The sequence below is a fragment of the Podarcis filfolensis genome, assembly GCF_964270895.1.
Source record: "Podarcis filfolensis genome assembly, chromosome: 2".
Lineage (NCBI taxonomy): Eukaryota > Metazoa > Chordata > Lepidosauria > Squamata > Lacertidae > Podarcis > Podarcis filfolensis.
Window position 1 is genome coordinate 74,340,975 of NC_139605.1, and position 16,451 is coordinate 74,357,425.

General features: G+C 48.6%; 2 protein-coding genes across 2 annotated transcripts; one reads left to right on the forward strand and one right to left on the reverse strand.

The window, feature by feature from the left end:
• The first annotated feature begins 812 nt into the window (after positions 1 to 812).
• PCYOX1L (prenylcysteine oxidase 1 like) lies at positions 813 to 7,908 on the forward strand. Its single transcript, XM_083596144.1, has 6 exons — positions 813 to 1,161; positions 2,864 to 3,070; positions 3,251 to 3,425; positions 3,599 to 3,810; positions 3,974 to 4,114; positions 6,341 to 7,908. Exons 1-6 carry the CDS (start codon positions 1,050 to 1,052, stop codon positions 6,997 to 6,999), a joined length of 1,506 nt encoding a protein of 501 aa, XP_083452270.1. The 5' UTR covers positions 813 to 1,049; the 3' UTR covers positions 7,000 to 7,908.
• On the reverse strand, positions 5,508 to 13,917 carry IL17B (interleukin 17B). The gene is made up of 3 exons (XM_083596157.1): positions 13,678 to 13,917; positions 12,184 to 12,509; positions 5,508 to 10,172 (listed from the first exon to the last, which is right to left on the reverse strand). The coding sequence occupies exons 1-3, from the start codon at positions 13,696 to 13,698 to the stop codon at positions 9,926 to 9,928; spliced, it is 594 nt and encodes a 197-aa protein (XP_083452283.1). The 5' UTR covers positions 13,699 to 13,917; the 3' UTR covers positions 5,508 to 9,925.
• Between the last annotated feature and the right edge of the window lie 2,534 nt (positions 13,918 to 16,451).

A 16,451-nucleotide genomic window follows, 5' to 3' on the forward strand; every position in this document is an offset into this window, starting at 1 on the left:
AAATGCTTTGGATTATTATTAGCTCTTTGCAGGGATTCCCACTGGGCGATGTTAATGTTGTCAGCATTCATGTCACGTTTTCAGACACCCGAGTTGGTCTGCCAAAGGTCCAGGTGCCTGAAGCCAGCTCTCGTTGCTTCGCCATCAGGTTAACTGCGCCAGCAGCATGTGCTGAACTCGGCAGGCAGTGCTTTTTACACCTGCAACCCAAATGTCGAAACCCCATATTTATTCAGTGATGCCTGCACGGGAAGCTTCGAAGTGGATGTTTACACCCAAGACAGGGCTGGCAAAAATGGCACCTCGGTGGCCCACCCCTCTTAAAGCTCCAGTAGATGCAAAGATGGAGGCAGGCAGCAGAGTGGGGCCCTTCCCCTTGCAAGCTGAGTTCAAAAGAAGCAGCACGTCTTCCTAGGAAAGGCGCGGATCCACGGCCGACCACAAAAGGCGTAAAGAGCTTCTGCTGGCGGCTGCACAGTTCCCAGTTTTAAGCTTCGAAAAACAGCAAATGATGAATGGTAATTAAGAAGCGGGGAAGCCGCATGGCAAACGAAGAACGGGGGGAAGGGAATCGGAGCAAGACTCCGAGCTGAAAGCATCGCGTTTAAGCATTTGCGCGCTTCGCGAAGCAAGCCTAACGCGGGCTGCAAGCAAAGGGAAGCCGCGGTCCTCCAGGTGCGCTTCGCCTTCAACTCCCGTCAGCCCTTTTATTTCATGACCGGCGGTCGGGGATGACGGGAGTTGTAGTCCGAAAGCCTGGCTGGCGGCGGGTTCCCTGTTCGAGGTTGCAAGGAGGCCGCCTCTCGCCCCTTGCACTCCACGAAGAAGGCGGCGCTGCGAGAGGCGCAGCCAATGCCGAAGCCAAGCCCTTGCTCCCTCCTCGCTCCTTCGGGAAGTGCTGCTGGCGAGTGGACGGAGGCGAGAGGCTGCCCTGCAGCCGAGAAGCCGTCGGGCAGGCGAGCGAGCCGGAGCTCGGCTGCGCGGAGATGTAAACTGCGCACGTCGCGCTTTGCGTTCCCGCCTCCCGCGCCGCCGCCGCCGCCGCCAGCATGATGGCAGCCTCGCATCGGCTGCTTTTGTTGCTCACCGTGGTAGCTGTAGGGGTGATGCGGAGGGAGCCCCCCATCGCTGCGGCAGGGGATGCTCCGCCCGGCAAAATAGGTAGGCGCTGCTGTCGAAATCACGGGCGCGCAAGCACGGGGCGCCTGGGTTTTTACGCATCTAAGCGAGGCCTCCTGGGCGGCGGCATCGGAGCGCTTCTGCCGTCCGTCCGGTGTGAGGTTGTCGACGGGCGTGTGAGGGAAGACAAGTGTTTAAGATACGGAACAAATAATCCCGAGGATGAGGCCGCACGGACCTGTCAGGGCATGCAGGAGGCTAGGGCTGAATAATTGGCATTAAGGATGCTTCTGTAGTGGCGAAATCGGAAGCTGCCTTCTACTGAACCAGACTGTTGGTCCATTTAGCTCAGGCTTGTCTGCACTGATTGGCAGCAGCTCTTCAGGCTCCCAGACAAGGACAGCTCCCAGCCCTACCTAGATAATGCCAGGGATTGAACCTGCTCCGCAGCTGAGTGATGGCCCTTTCCCCTTAAGCACAGGCCGTGTTTGCCTGCTAGTCACACATTCTCCAGTATGACATTTGTCCCAGGATTTGTCATTATTGCAGCCACCATAACAAAGGCACACAAAGCCTTTGCTGACAAGAATAAGATGGCAAGTTGCTCAGGGGTAGCCAGAGGATGTTGGACTTCGAGAGGCATGTGGAGCTGATTTACACAGTAGTTCTTTCCTTAGCCACTCATCACCCCTGACTTCTGTACTTGAGTGAGTTTAGATAATGGGAAAGGGGGCTAAATATTAGGAAGGATCTCCTGGTGGTAGGGGCTGTTTGCCAGTGGAATAGAGCAGAACAGGAAGCATTGGAAAGTGGTGGCCTTTCCCTCAGTAGAAGTCTTTAAGCAAAGGCTGGCTGGCCATGTATAAGGAATGCTGTGGCAGCAGGTTTCCTCCATGGACCAGGGCTTGGGCAAGATGTTTTATCGCTTTATTATTATAATTAATATTCTGTTGGGAGCCACACAGAGTGGCTGGGGAAACCCAGCCAGATGGGTGAGGTATAAATTATTATTATTATTATTATTATTATTATTATTATTATTATTATTATTCCCTTGAGGTACCTTAACTCTGTAGCTGGGGAATGTGTACCTGACCACTTTGATGAAGATTTCCTGTACTTAGTGAGCACAAGATCATCAGAGCATTTGTTGGTCTTTAAGATGCCACAGGATTCAGGTCACTTTGCTAGATGCTTCCAGGGCTACCATTTTGGAACCAATCAAATCTTAAAATCATTCACGGTGGGCTTTTTCTTGCTCTGTAGGTTTTTTTTATTAAAAGAAAATACTACTACGTTTTTGAGCATATGCAGACAGCAGCAACTTGCCATGTAAAGTAATTGATGTGATATTTGGCATAAAGCTGCAGCTTGGTACACACGTCTGTCACTCACTCACTTACACACACACACACGCACACACACACACACACACACACACACACAGTTAACCATGTTGAGAGATTCAGATGAAAGCTTGCTGTGGCCTTCTGCAGAACTTTCCTTGCTTCATAGCAACAGTTTTCATTTGGCGAAGAACATGAGTAAAATATCAGGCCAAATGACTGGGTTGGAAAACCTTCCTCTTCATTGCGTGGCATCCTCCCTGCAGGACAAAGGATTGTTTAAGGGTCTGTGTGTAAGATGAACAACCTGCTGGTCCTTTGGGGAGTGGGATAGGTGGTAGAAGGTGGCCATGCATCTGCTCTGCCTTATCCTCGACCCTCTGCTTTTGCCTTGGCAGCTGTAGTGGGAGCTGGGATTGGCGGCTCTTCCGTGGCCCACTTCCTGCAGCAGCACTTTGGGCCACAGGTGCAACTGGATGTGTATGAAAAGGACACCGTTGGGGGCCGCCTGGCCACGGTCACTGTCAACAAACAGCAGTATGAAATCGGTGGTGCCTCCATTCATTCCCTCAACCTACACATGCAGGACTTCGTTAAGCTGCTGGGTGAGTGTGGGTACAATCATCACACTGGAAACAATTGCATTCAGGCCAAGTTTCGTAGCCCGTACAAAATTTGCAAAACAGTATTATAAAAGCAGAAGGCTGCATTGCCTACTCTCCCAGGCTCATGAAGGAGGACAGAAAGTAACCTTACTCTTCTACCTCATTGTCCCCTTATCCTAGGGCTGAAGCACCGTCGAGAATTGGCTGGGAAGAGCGCCATCTTTAGCGGGGAGCAGTTTGCCCTAGAGGAGACAGACTGGTACCTGCTGAACCTCTTCCGACTCTGGTGGCACTACGGCATGAGTTTCCTGCGCCTACAGATGTGGGTGGAGGAGGTAATGGAGAAGTTCATGAGGTATGTGACGGAGGTGGTGGGACCTCTGGAGAGGAAAGGAGGGTGGTCTTCCTTCTCCTTTAAGCCCAGAAAGTGTCCAGCTAGGCTGAAGAGATGCACTGAACTTCCTTTAGATCTCCTGGCATGAGGATCTGACTGCTCCAGATTTGTCTCCCTTTTTTTATGTCCTGCAGGATCTACAAATACCAGGCCCATGGCTATGCGTTTTCTCGCCTTGAGGAGCTCCTGCATTCGCTGGGTGGGGACACGTTTGTCAACATGACACAGCGCTCTGTGGCAGAGTCCCTGCTGGAGGTGGGCATCACACAGCGCTTCATTGACGAGGTCATTGTGGCCATTCTCCGTGCCAGCTATGGCCAGTCAGTACTGGTGCCTGCATTTGCAGGTGAGTGCCACCTTTTGGTCTGCAGACCAACCAAGCAAGGCCAAAGGTGTCTCTTTCCAGGAGCACTGACTGATCTCGATAGATCCATGTTGCTGGAGGGAATGATGTCTTCATTACTTTATTATTATTCTGACACCTAACCCCTCTGTATTTCTATCTTCAGGGGCCATGTCCCTAGCAGGGGCACAGGGCAACATGTGGTCTGTGGAGGGTGGCAACAACCTAGTGTGTTCAGGCTTGCTGAAGCTGACGAAAGCCAACATAATTGAGGCCACTGTGACAGCCATTTCTCTGCACAACTCAGGTAAGCTGGCCAGAGCTGAAACAGAACCAGGAGATCTCGGGTAACAGGACTGGGCACTACCTTTGCTTGAGACCTTGAAGATCAAGTTAGCTAGATCAGGGGTCACCAATCTGGTGCCCTCCAGATGTTGCTGGAGCATAACTCCCATCACCACTGACCATTGGCCATGCCAGCTGGGCAAGGACAGGGTTTGGCAAACAATGAAGAGAAGGAGACCAGCTCAGATCTCCTAAGGAACTAAAACAGGGATCAGCAAACTTTTTCAGCAGGGGGCCGGTCCACTGTCCCTCAGACCTTGTGGGGGGCCAGACTATATTTTTTGGGGGGGAATAAACAAATTCCTATGCCCAGAGATGCATTTTAAATAAAAGCACACATTCTACTCATGTAAAAACACCAGGCAGGCCCCACAAATAACCCAGAGATGCATTTTAAATAAAAGGGCACATTCTACTCATGTAAAAACACGCTGATTCCCGGACTGTCCGTGGGCTGGATTTAGAAGGCAATTAGGCCGGATCCAGGCCTTAATTTGCCTACCCATGAACTAAAACTTTCTAATTTCGTTGTACTTCTCTTAAGAGACCTTATTATGGACAGCAGCTGGTATACCACCAATGGCCTTGCATGGCAGGGGTGAAGTTGAGGGATCACTTTAACTTTACATTTCCCTACTTGTGTCTTGAAAATGCTTGCAAAGAAGGAGCCAGAACATGCCTGCAGACAAGGATCTGCAGGAAGTGGGACTTGGGACTTTCTTTGCTGTTCACTTGTCTCAGCTCCTTTCCAGATGATCAGTTGGTTGCACAAGAAATTATAAACAATGCATATTTACTGCAGAGACTCTGCATTCCTCCGCTGTTGTGTTGCAGGGACGTTATGTTTTCTGAGCACTAAAAAAGTACAATATTTTATACTTGGGAAGATCCAGTGTTCTCTCTCGGTTGTGCATTCATTATGTTGTGATTGCTTTATGTAGATGTGGCCAGGCAGGTGTGACAAGTTGAATTCTTTTGTGATGCAGTCAGTGAGGAGCAACAAAACTCTCCCCTTATGTACCTGGATCATTTAGTATTGGATCATTTAAAAAAAAAAATGAAAAAATTGTTAAGAGACTATGTTTTCTTCACAGTAGGAATCTTTATCAAAAGATATTTCTCTTTAAGCACTTACAATAGGCTAACTCCCACCCTTTTCATATTCCTCATCCCTTCCTATATTTCATTATTTTTGTTAATTATATAGGCAGTAGATTAATATCCAGCATTAGCCATACTCAGAGAATATCCATTGACATCAGTGGACAAGTTGTTTAAATCCATTGACATCAATGGGTATACTCTTGAGTGTGACGTAGTTGGCCTTAGCCCAATAGAGCTTGCTGAAACACATCATTGTTATATTAATTTTATTTATTAAATTTGAATGCTGCCGTATATCCATAAATCTCAGGATAGTTCGCAACATAAAATTACCATATGAAAAACAGAATTGTTCTGCTGCTGCTGCATTCACATGCTTTCATTTTATGCCACTGTGAACCTTACAGTCTCATGCTTGCTATCTCACAAGCTGTTGAGTACCTCCAGATGCTGCTTGACTACAAACTCCTATGATCCTTAACCATTGGCCATGCTGGCTGGGGCTGATGGGAATTGGAGTCCCACAACATCTGGAGAGCTACCACCTTGGCCACCCCTTCCTGCAGCTTATCAGCCAGATCTGGTGTACCTCATAGTTAACAGTGCTCCTTTTGATGGTGTACCCAAGGCTGAGACATCTGTAGACGTACACATCCTCACTTTCATATGCTCCAATATTTTGGTCTTGCCTAGTATCACTTGCATCTATGCACACATAAGGTGAGAAGATTCCCCACCTGCTTACTAGTGGACAGTCAGAAATATAGTCACTCTTTACTCTTATATCTGTCACTTGTGCAAAATGTATATCGGCTCTATGTGTCTGGTCTAGCTCACCAGGCAGGGTCTGGAAGCTGAAACCAGCAACAACAAGAAAATAATAAAAAACAGAGGGGAAGGGGTTAACTAAGGAACATGGAGAACCACAGAGCCTTGGCAGATTGTTGAAGAAGCTTTCCAACTTCTAGGTCTTACCCATTCAGCTCCTTAAAACCTTCAGCAGGATGTGAGGGTAGTTGTTGTGTATTTGAGTTGCTGTTTTGAGCTCTCTCTCTCTCTCTCTCTCTCTCTCCACTCTTTCCAGAAGGAAAAACCTTCTACCAGGTGCATTATGAGGACGAGGAAGGCCAAGGCTCTAGCTTCTATGACATCGTGGTCATTGCTGCTCCACTGCATAATAACAAGAGCAACATCAGCTTCCAGAACTTTGACCCTCCCATTGCTGAGTTCCCAGGGACCTTCCACACCACGGTCACTTCTGTCATCCATGGCTACCTCAATTCCTCTTATTTTGGCTTCCCAGACCCAAAGCTCTTCCCTTTTGCCAGCATCCTCACCACAGATGCTCCTGTCCTCTTCTTCAGTTCCATGGACAACATTTGCCCCGTCAACATATCCAGTACCTTCAGGCGGAAGCAGCCCCAAGAGGCAGCCATATGGCGAGTCCACTCCCAGCACCCCTTGGAGAAGCAAGAGCTGAAGACTCTGTTCCGTTCCTACTACTCTGTCCAGGTAACGGAATGGCAGGCCTATCCTGACTATGGGTCTTCCAAGAGCCTACCGCCCATTGTCCTCCATGATAACCTCTACTACCTCAACAGCATGGAGTGGGCAGCCAGCTCGATGGAAATGGCTGCTGTGGCGGCCAAAAATGTGGCCCTCTTAGCCTACAACTTCTGGAATCGTGACCTAGAGAAAATAGACCAGAAGGACCTGATGCACAAAGTGAAGACCGAGCTGTGACTTTATAGCAGTTGCTGCTAGAGAAGACTTTCCAGGAAACTCTCCTTTAGTGCATGCAGGGTGGGAATTGGGGTAGGGGTGGGGGGTATTGAAGGATTACACTGGAGGTTTAGCAAGGAGAGAAACAGAAGACTTGGCATACATCCCCATGCATCTATTGTCTACAATAAGTGCATCCCCCTTCCTGCTATGTTTCGGAGAGTCTGTGAGTCAATATCTACATGTGCCCAGCTAGTAAGGCTTCCTCTTGAGATAACCTTGGAAGGGACCTGAGCTGGTTAATGGGGAGCATCGTATACTGATTCCAGCTTTGATGGGCTGGTTTTCTGCTTCAGGCTAAGTGCTCCTTACCTGCTGTCCCATATCCATGCACTGCCGCTGTCCATGACTGTTCAGGGCAAAACTAAACCCCCGTCCTAGGATGGATTGATTGCCTCCTAAGCCTCTGCAGTCCTGGCCCCCGAGTTCATTTGTGTTGGCCTTTCTCTTTATGCATAGGCCTCTATACTCAAGGGAACAGGCAGAGCGCTGTCTCTGATGTGACGCCTTTTTGTGTCTGTGTGTGTGTCTGTTTTGCCATCCAAAACAATGTTGTTCCTTTTGCTTTGTTGCCAAGCTTCATGAACTTGCCTCTAATTGTAGTCAGCTAGAGAGCCCTGAGATGGGTCTCCTGGTATTGGCTACAGCTCAGGTTCTAACACCCTTTTGACTGCCTATACATATGTGAAACTGCATAAACCACTACCCTGATTGCCTCAAATCCTTGCAGCTAATGGCTGATGTTGCCTTGCCCTGTGTATGATTGGGGGGGGAGGGGAAGGGTATAATCCCCCTAATGGCAAAAAAAAAAAGATGGTTTCCATTGTTTCCAAAACAGAAGGAATTGCTGTATAAACACCTGGAACCTTTCCTGATTTGGTACTGTATGCTGTCTCCTTGAGCTGGTTCTGTAGCTCTTGAAATGGTGGCTAATGTACTCCTTGCCGTGCTGCTGATCTAGAGCCCTGCTCACCCCCCAAATTCCTTTCTGTGGTCAAGGGATAGCTTGCTGAGTTGTCAAGAGCAAAGCTTCCTCTTGAGCAAAATTACCAGCCAGTGAGTTCTGCCATTTCCCAGAAAGGGCAAGGCTACTAGGAGCTGATATCGTTCTCTAATCAAGTTCTGCAGAGCTGAGCGCCTGCATGGGGTTGCTCTGTGAAATGCTGGGAAACTCGAGCGAACTGAAAGAAAAGCTACCCATTGTTTTCTCCCCAGTGCTTCAGCATTCTGGCACAAAGGCAGCCCCTGCATAGATTCAGGAGTGGCCTTCAGGTGTTGCTGGACTCACACTCACATCAGCCCCAACCAGAAGAGCCAGTGGTCAGGGAGGATGGGAGTTGTAGTCCACCAACCTCTGGAGGGCTGCAGGTTGACCACCCCTGCCTTAGCACGTGGCTCCCTCTCTCTTGCACTGTTTTGCTTAAGGGTCTTGCCTTCCACAAGCCAGAACTGTCTCCACCGCCACCCTTCCTAATCCTGGACTTCTTAGCCTGTGATGCCGCCTTGCACAAAGGCAGACCACTGGCCCATCAAAACCAGCCTTGCCTGTGTTCACTGACTGCACTTTCCCAAAAGTCTCGGACAGGGATCTTTTGGCAGCTTTGCTGCCTGAGAACCATTTTAACGGAGCTGCCTGTTAAACCTGGCACCTTTGAGCATACAAAAAAATCCTGGGTTCTCGTCAGCGAGCTGTGGCTCTGCACCAAGGGATGCTGCTTCTGATATGTGCAGAAGGGTTGCAGGTTCCCAAAACGGCCATGGTCCTTGTCTCTAGGGTGTCACAAATAATGGGTTGCCTCAGGGCCTCTTGCTGCCTCCTGAGTCTAGTCTTTGGCACATGTGCCAAAGCCGCGGTGTTTGTTCCCTGGCCAAGCATTTTGCTGATACCTAGGCCCTGTGAACAGGGCTGCCAGCACACGACTCAGAGAACTGCTTGGTATTAAGATAAGACATCTCCTTGTTAGTTTTGTGTGAGGTGTACCAGAGCCTGCCAAGTAGCCTTGAAAGGCCTCTCCTTCTCCACCAAGCACAGCAAGTACAGACTCTCCTGCTCCCACACAGAAGGCAGCAGGGCACTGTCAAAAGAACAGTGGCTTAGCTTTGGGCCTTCAGCTGACACAGAAGATGTGTCCTATCAAAGCCTCCATTTTGGTAGTGCAACCCAGTAGGGAGGAGGACATGGAAGGGCCTCTTTGCATGGTGACGTCATCCTGGCCTAAGCCCTGAACAACTCCAGCAGATGGGCTGCAGCGTCAGCTTGCAAACTGAGCAGCCGTCAAGCCAGTGCTAAAGGGCTTTGAGCCCCAGATGGAGGGCAAGATGGTTGAAGCCGCTGCACCTTCGCTGGATCTCCTTCCTTCCTCCGCAGCAGCAGCAGCAGCCACACAGCAGCTTCCCTTTCTGCTGAAATCCTGATTGAGCAGGCGTGCCTGGCAAAGAGTAAAAACTGGCACCAGTGACTGTAGATTCAGAGCTATTAGGGTGAAATGAAGCAATTTGCTCTGGATCCGGGTCGGATACAGTTAATTACCATTTGTGCAACATAGAAAGCACTCAAAGTTGTGGGTTTGATCCCCATTCGGGTCAGCTGCATTCCTGCATTGCAGAGAGTTGGACCAGATGATCCTCAAGGTCCGTTCCAGCTCTACGATTCTAATTTCTTGCTGTGTGCATGTTGTGCTGTCAACTTCTCTGTGGGTTATGGGAGAGAAGGAGTCCAACGAAAGCAGCTTTGGCCTCTGGAAGCACATGGACCTTCCCTCATCTTGGCAGGAGAAAAAGCACGTTCTGGGAGAACGGAAGGGGAAGATGAGGCTAGGAAGACGGGAGCGCTACTAACCCTTAGGGGACCCGAAGCAGGAATAGCAGCTCTGCTCTCCGGGGGTTCTCAGAAGATGCAAGTGCAGCCCACAGCAATGGTCTCCATCACGGTCTTGTACTCCTTGCGGCACCTCTTCTTCTTCCGGCTGGGGTTGCTTGGCTCACACAGCAGTCGGCGCACTGGGATTTTGCTGTGGATGGGGATGCTGACCATGGTGCGGTCTTCCTGCATGGTGAAGGGATTGATGCACCCAGCACACAGGCAGTGTGCCTCTGGGATGTTGGCTGGGATTCGTGCTGCGTCGTGGTTGATCCTGGAGTGGAAACGTGCTGACATCAGAACAAGCACATTCATTTGGGGGGAGCAGGGGGGGGCTACTGAGGATAGGAAGGCAGGTCACATACATACCTAGCGGCGCCCCAGAATTTTGGGGTAACAACCACCATCTACCATAGCACCTTCCAGTGCATGTGTAAGCAGTGGCGTAGCGTGGGTTGTCAGCACCCGGGGCAAGGCAAGTAATTTGCGCCCCCTAACCCGTGGATTTTAGCACTCGAGTGCGAGTGCGCCCCCCCCCAGATGTTGCGCCCGGTGCGGCCGGTCCCCCCTGCACCCCCCACGCTACGCCACTGTGTGTAAGTTAACTCAGTGAACTTGGACATGCACTGGAAGGTGTGACAGGAGGTGACTTGCTGAATCCTCCCAGAGAGGCCCATAAAATGTAGGAGGACCTACTTGATAGGAGACCTCCAGTTTCTAATGGCCATACAATGGTCGGTATTCAAGCCACAATAATGGTGCCTGCAGAGCAAAACATCTGTGAACAGAGAGAAATGGAAGGGATGTCCTTGCGCCATATGAGGGGGAAAGTTCAAAGCGACACCTACCTTTGAAGTGATGTTTGCAGGCATGTCCTGAGGAACACTGTGGTCTTAGGCTTGCAGAAGACCATTTAGTGCAGCCTCAGAAATAATCAGAATGCTGTGCCCCAGGGGTAGATTTCCTTAACTGCCTCTGCTGTGTTGTTTGAGCCAAGCCCCACTCTGCATAGCTTGGAAATGAGGTAGTAGAATCTGTTTCCCACCCAAAAACATACAGAGGCACACGTGATCCTAACTCCGTAATGCATGCTACTGTTTTTGAAGTCCCTGTGCCGGAGGCATATTCAGAAGAACTTGAAAGCCTTTACTGCTTCAAATGGTTCTGTCTAAATGTAGGCCTCAGACTGGTGCTACCCATTGACACAACACAGCTTTAGTCACTCCATGCAGAGGGTGGTTCATTGAGCTGGTGAAACCAGACGTCGAGGAAACAGCAGTGGCTTCATGTGCCAAAGGTCCCAGGTAATCTGATGTGGTAAACTGCCTTGGTCCAAGTTGTTCCTCCTGTCATGATCAAACTACAACCACAAGGCCCAGAAAGGAATTGATTTTATGTAGTCCTGAATCCATCAGAGTTATGTGGTCTCTGGGTGAAATGTGAGTGAAATGTCTCGGTTGAGCCCTTCAGAAAAGTGACACATTCATGTACTTTCAAGAGCACCACAAGGCGGGGATAGAGTGCCACAAAATTGGGCCAATACTACCAAGTTTTTCTGCTACCTTGCTAGCATTTTCTTGGCTGAGTCTTAAGCCAGGGCAGTATTAAATATAGGAATTAATTAGTATATGCTAATGAGTGACATATGGGAATGCCACAACCCTTGGATAGGCCACAATAAGGTGGGAAACAGCTGATTAGATAACACAATTGTTTTTAAACCAATTACAAACAAATCCTAGTGTCCCAGTGGCACTCCTTGCTAGGAGGTCCAAGGTGCCTCTTGACCATGTGTGATGGCATCACAAGTGTTGAAGCAGGTTGTAGCCTGCATGGGACGGGTGGGGGGCACTTGTTGCCAACCCACTTCCTTCTGTCCCCAGCAGAAGGGTCTGAGTTCAAAAGAGAAGCAAATACACACACACCCCACCACACACCACCACACAGACAAATAGCATAGAGACCAGTTATCATGCTGTTGGCTCTAAGTCAGTAGTTCCCAATTAGCTAGGTTCTGGGGACCACCTGTTTTTCAAAAGCCAAGCCATGGACCCTCTACTTTTGACAGTTTTGATATCTCCGTGGTAGTTTTTGTTATATGAATGGTGCCATGGAGGGGGTCCACGGACCACCTATTGGGAACCACTGCTCTAGGCCACGGATTGGTTGAATACCACACAGAAAGCAAAATGCAGCCAGGGCACAATTTTTTGTCTTGTACAGATAGGCTTGTGAGAAGACCTGTGTGGGGCAACCACAGTGCCTTGAGACGTGCTCTGTCTCACCTGTAGGCCCACGGAGACAGGCTCCTCTTGTTGGACATCCAGAGCCTCAGGTTGACCTGGCACTTGCTCTCCAGGGGCTCAGAGCTGTTCCTCAGCTGGCTAACCATCTCATGGATGCTCCGCTCGTAATCCTCCACGAGGGTGTAGTCTGTGGAAGCCTCTGGGTTTACTCTCAGCACTGGGTCAGGTGAGGATTCCTGAGCCTTCAGGTGCTGAACCTTGGCTTTTGCTGATCCTCTCTTCTTTCCTTTAGCTCCCTTGCTTTGCTCTTTTGTTTCTCTGGAGGCATCAAGTGTGAAGGAAAGGCAGATAGCACAGAAAACCATCTGGAGAGGAAGAAAAGAGAGCACACTGGGTACTTTTCATCATACAACTCAGGGGCACCTTTGGCTCTCCAGAGGTTACTGAACCACAACTCCCATCATCCCTAGCCATTGGCCATTTTGCTAAGACTTATGGGAGTTGTAGTTCAGCAACATCTGGGAGGGCCAAAGGTTCACTATACACTCCTTGTCACTAGCACTTGTCCCCTTTCAAGTAATTTAGTCAAAGCTGGGAGAGAGAGGGAGCCCCCAGACTGTCAGTATTTTGCAGGAGGGATGAAATTGCCTATGAGGAAATTTAGCTTTGCATAGTTAAAGTGGATTAGCACACTCTGTCACCCTAGTGCAGCTGCAATTATTTTGCTATTAGGAAAGTGGCAATGAGAAACATTGAAAAGCGTGGAATAAACAAATGATTATCAGGAAGATGTATAAATACCCACCAGCAAATCCAGACGAATGCTTGTCATATAATCAGAATAAATGCTCAATGACCAGAGTGGAAGAGCCCAGAGTGAGGATGCTCCCCCATCAAGGTGATCTCAGTTGGCAAATTGTTCTTCAAAATCGTCAGCAGCACTTTCAGTGCAAATTTCTCCTCATAGACACATTTTTATACGTGATCTTGCCTAATAGACATTTTGCAGAGCAATTACCCCTCATGCAATGCATTTTTCTATTCTATTTCCAATAGAATATGCATTCCTATGGGTGTGTTCCCCTATATATGCAGCTTTGTACACATAACCTGCCTGGAGAACAGCACTTCAAAATTCAAAGAAGTCCGAATTTTGTAGGATGGCTGTGTTTTGATTTGCATATTGTCTTGGGATGTGTGGATTAAGTTGGTTCACCTTTTAACATGCAGTGAACTGAATTTCTCCCCCATGCCTCGCCATAAACGGAAGAACTTTATATGCACAAATCAACCATTCCCACGACATTCTTAACTGCTGTCCATTTTGTCCCCATCTGTGCTTCCTTCTACAGGATCCTTTCTTTCTTTCCCCCCCTCTCTCTCTGGGAGGTCATTTTTGTCTCCTCAGTGCCAGGCCCTGAAAGCAATAGTTCACCCAGGCAAAGTTTACACTTCCCAAAGCAAACAAGCTCGATAGGCTGTTAATAAATAGAAAGTAAATAAAAAGAGGCACAAAGAAAGCCAGGCACCTACCAGTTTTGAAGCCCACTCCATGGCAGTGCGGGTGGGTGAGCGAGGACTTTGCAGATGCCCTCCCTCTGTGTTGAATGAAGGGAGCGAGTTGGGCTGGGTGCTTTTAAAAGAGAAGCAACAGCCCCTAATTGCTTCATCACCAGGGAGGTGGGCCTGCCTGGCACCAAGAAACTTCCTCAGGGTGCCAGCTAGGTTGTTGACAGCCAGGAGGGACAGCCCTCAGTGCTGCCCTGCTACTTCCCAGCAGGCATGTAGGTTTCCCCCAGGGACAGCGCAAACCGTGGCCACAGGCTGGCTGGCTTCAAGCACCTGCTTAGAGGACTCCAGGGTGGGTAGCGAAAAGGAGCTTTCTGAAGGCAGACTTCCCCAAGGGTGGGGGTAGGCAGGTATTATTCCATTGTAAAGACTTCCAAATTTCTCAGGCAAGAGGAACGGCCATTGAATGTTGATCTTGGAAAGTGGTGAAGAGCGTTTCTCCAGGCTGAGGGAATGAGAGTAGGGCCTTCTGTGCTACCTGGGAGGCCTGGCTTTGAGTGGGTGGGTTGTTGAATGCAGGGCTTGTCCAAGGGCTGGAAGGTATAGATCCCACCCCATCCCCCAAAGTCAAGCAATTAGCATAGCCAGCGTCCCGGAAGGGACTTTGGGGCAACGCAAAGGCTACTTAGGGACAAGGACAAAATGGAAAGGTTGCACTCCAGTTTAGAAACGCAGGGTCATGTGGTGTGGTGAAGGAGCAGGAATAGAAAGTCAGTGAAGTCTCTTTTTGCTTGCTTATTTATATACTGAGCACCTAGGACAATGATTTTCCAGAGGGGCAGCTGTGTTAGTCTGCAGTGAAAACTGCAGAGAGTGTTGTGGCACCTCAAAGGCTAGCAAATTTATTACGGCAAAAGCTTTCGTGGACTACAGTCTATCTCATCAGATGCGTGAAGTGTTATCCTGAGTTGCAAGTAAAAATGGTGAGTGGTAGAGGATTGTAAACAGTGATATCAGAAAGAAATGAAATGCAGGAAAATCTTACTACTTGCACTTTTTTTGCATTTCATTTCTTTCTGACATCACTGTTTACTATTTCTCCCCCCCCCTCTCTCTCTCTCTCTGTGTGTGTGTGTGTGTGTGTGTGTGTGTGTAACACCCATAATGCAGGATAAGACTTCATGCATCTGATGAAGTGCATTGTAATCTATTAAAGTTTATGCCATAATAAATTGTCTTGCTGTTGTTTTACTATAACGAAGTCTCATTTCTTTCTTTCTCCTGCTTATCAAATATTTCTCTGAGGGAGAATCACCATCCCATGAAGCCAGGCTTTAATTTATCTTACGTGGAGTACATATACATTGTCTCCATCCTCAATCTTTCTTAGGAAATGTCTAATGATTTGATTCTGCACACAAAAAGGCAACAGCAACAAAAGCCAAATGAATGCTAACATCGCCACACCTTTTTCCCCCGTAACAGATTGCATTCAGGCCCTGCTGAATACTTCTGTCTTGGTTTCATCAGTTAGTGTATTAGGTTATGAAGTGCGTAATCAAGCAATGTATTAAGCAAGAAAAGCCTCTTGATGAAATGCAAGACCCCTCCCCCTTAAATAACTAAAATTTGTGTCTTTTTAAGAAATGCCCAAGTAAGACATTGGGATGGGTTGTGTGTATGACCACATTCCCCAGTGCTGCAGTCTGCATACCAAAAACTCCACAGGTCCCAGAGCCACAAGACACACACAGTCAAATGAAAACAAGTCATAATCTTTGACAAATGTGTTTGCTTTTTTATATAAAATAGCGAGTTATATTTGCCTACACTCACTCTCTTTTCTCTGGAGTGCACACACAGAGTTCTTCTATCTCTCACACAAGCTAGGCAGCCTTACAGCAACCTGACCAAAAAGTTTGTTTGCTTTCTAAGCTCAGCTTAAATTATACCTAAGGGATGGATTTAACATCTGAATGCTGTAGAATAACTTGAAATGATCCAACGGTGGCTTGCAATTCTTGTTCCTCTCCCTTTTGCCTCTATTTCTAGTTTGACATCAGTGGAAGGAAAAGAAACCCATTTTAACTGTTTATATATGGTGGATGAGTTAGCTCAAGCTTCACCAGCCTGGAGCCATCCAGATGTTTTAGACTACAATCCCCAGCATAAACTCGCTAGGGTTGATGGGAGTTGTAGTCCAAAACATCTAGAGGGCACCAAGTTGGCAAAGGCTGAGATAGTTGGTGGTCATCTGACCCACTAGCTTTTATTAATAAAGGTGGTGTACTAATGCATTGGGACGGGGGTGGCACTGTGGGTTAAACCACGGAGCCTAGGACTTGCCGATCAGAAGGTCGGCTGTTCAAATCCCCACGATGGGGTGAGCTCCCGTTGCTCAGTCCCTGCTCCTGCCAACCTAGCAGTTTGAAAGCACGCCAAAGTGCAAGTAGATAAATAGGTACCGCTGCGGCGGGAAGGTAAACGGTGTTTCCGTGCGCTGCTCTGGTTCACCAGAAGTGGCTTAGTCATGCTGGCCACATGACCCAGAAGCTGTACGCCGGCTCCCTCGGCCAATAAAGCAAGATGAGCGCTGCAAACCCAGAGTCGGCTACGACTGGACCTAATGGTCAGGGGTCCCTTTACCTTTAATAATGCATTGCACATCAATAAATCAGTGGCTCAACACATGCAGCCTGGCTAATTAGGAACCAGACACATCAGCTGTTGTTGAACTACAGCTCCTCTCTCTAGCTGCTACTCTCTAGTTGTGCTGTATTCTCTGAAGTTTTGTCAGC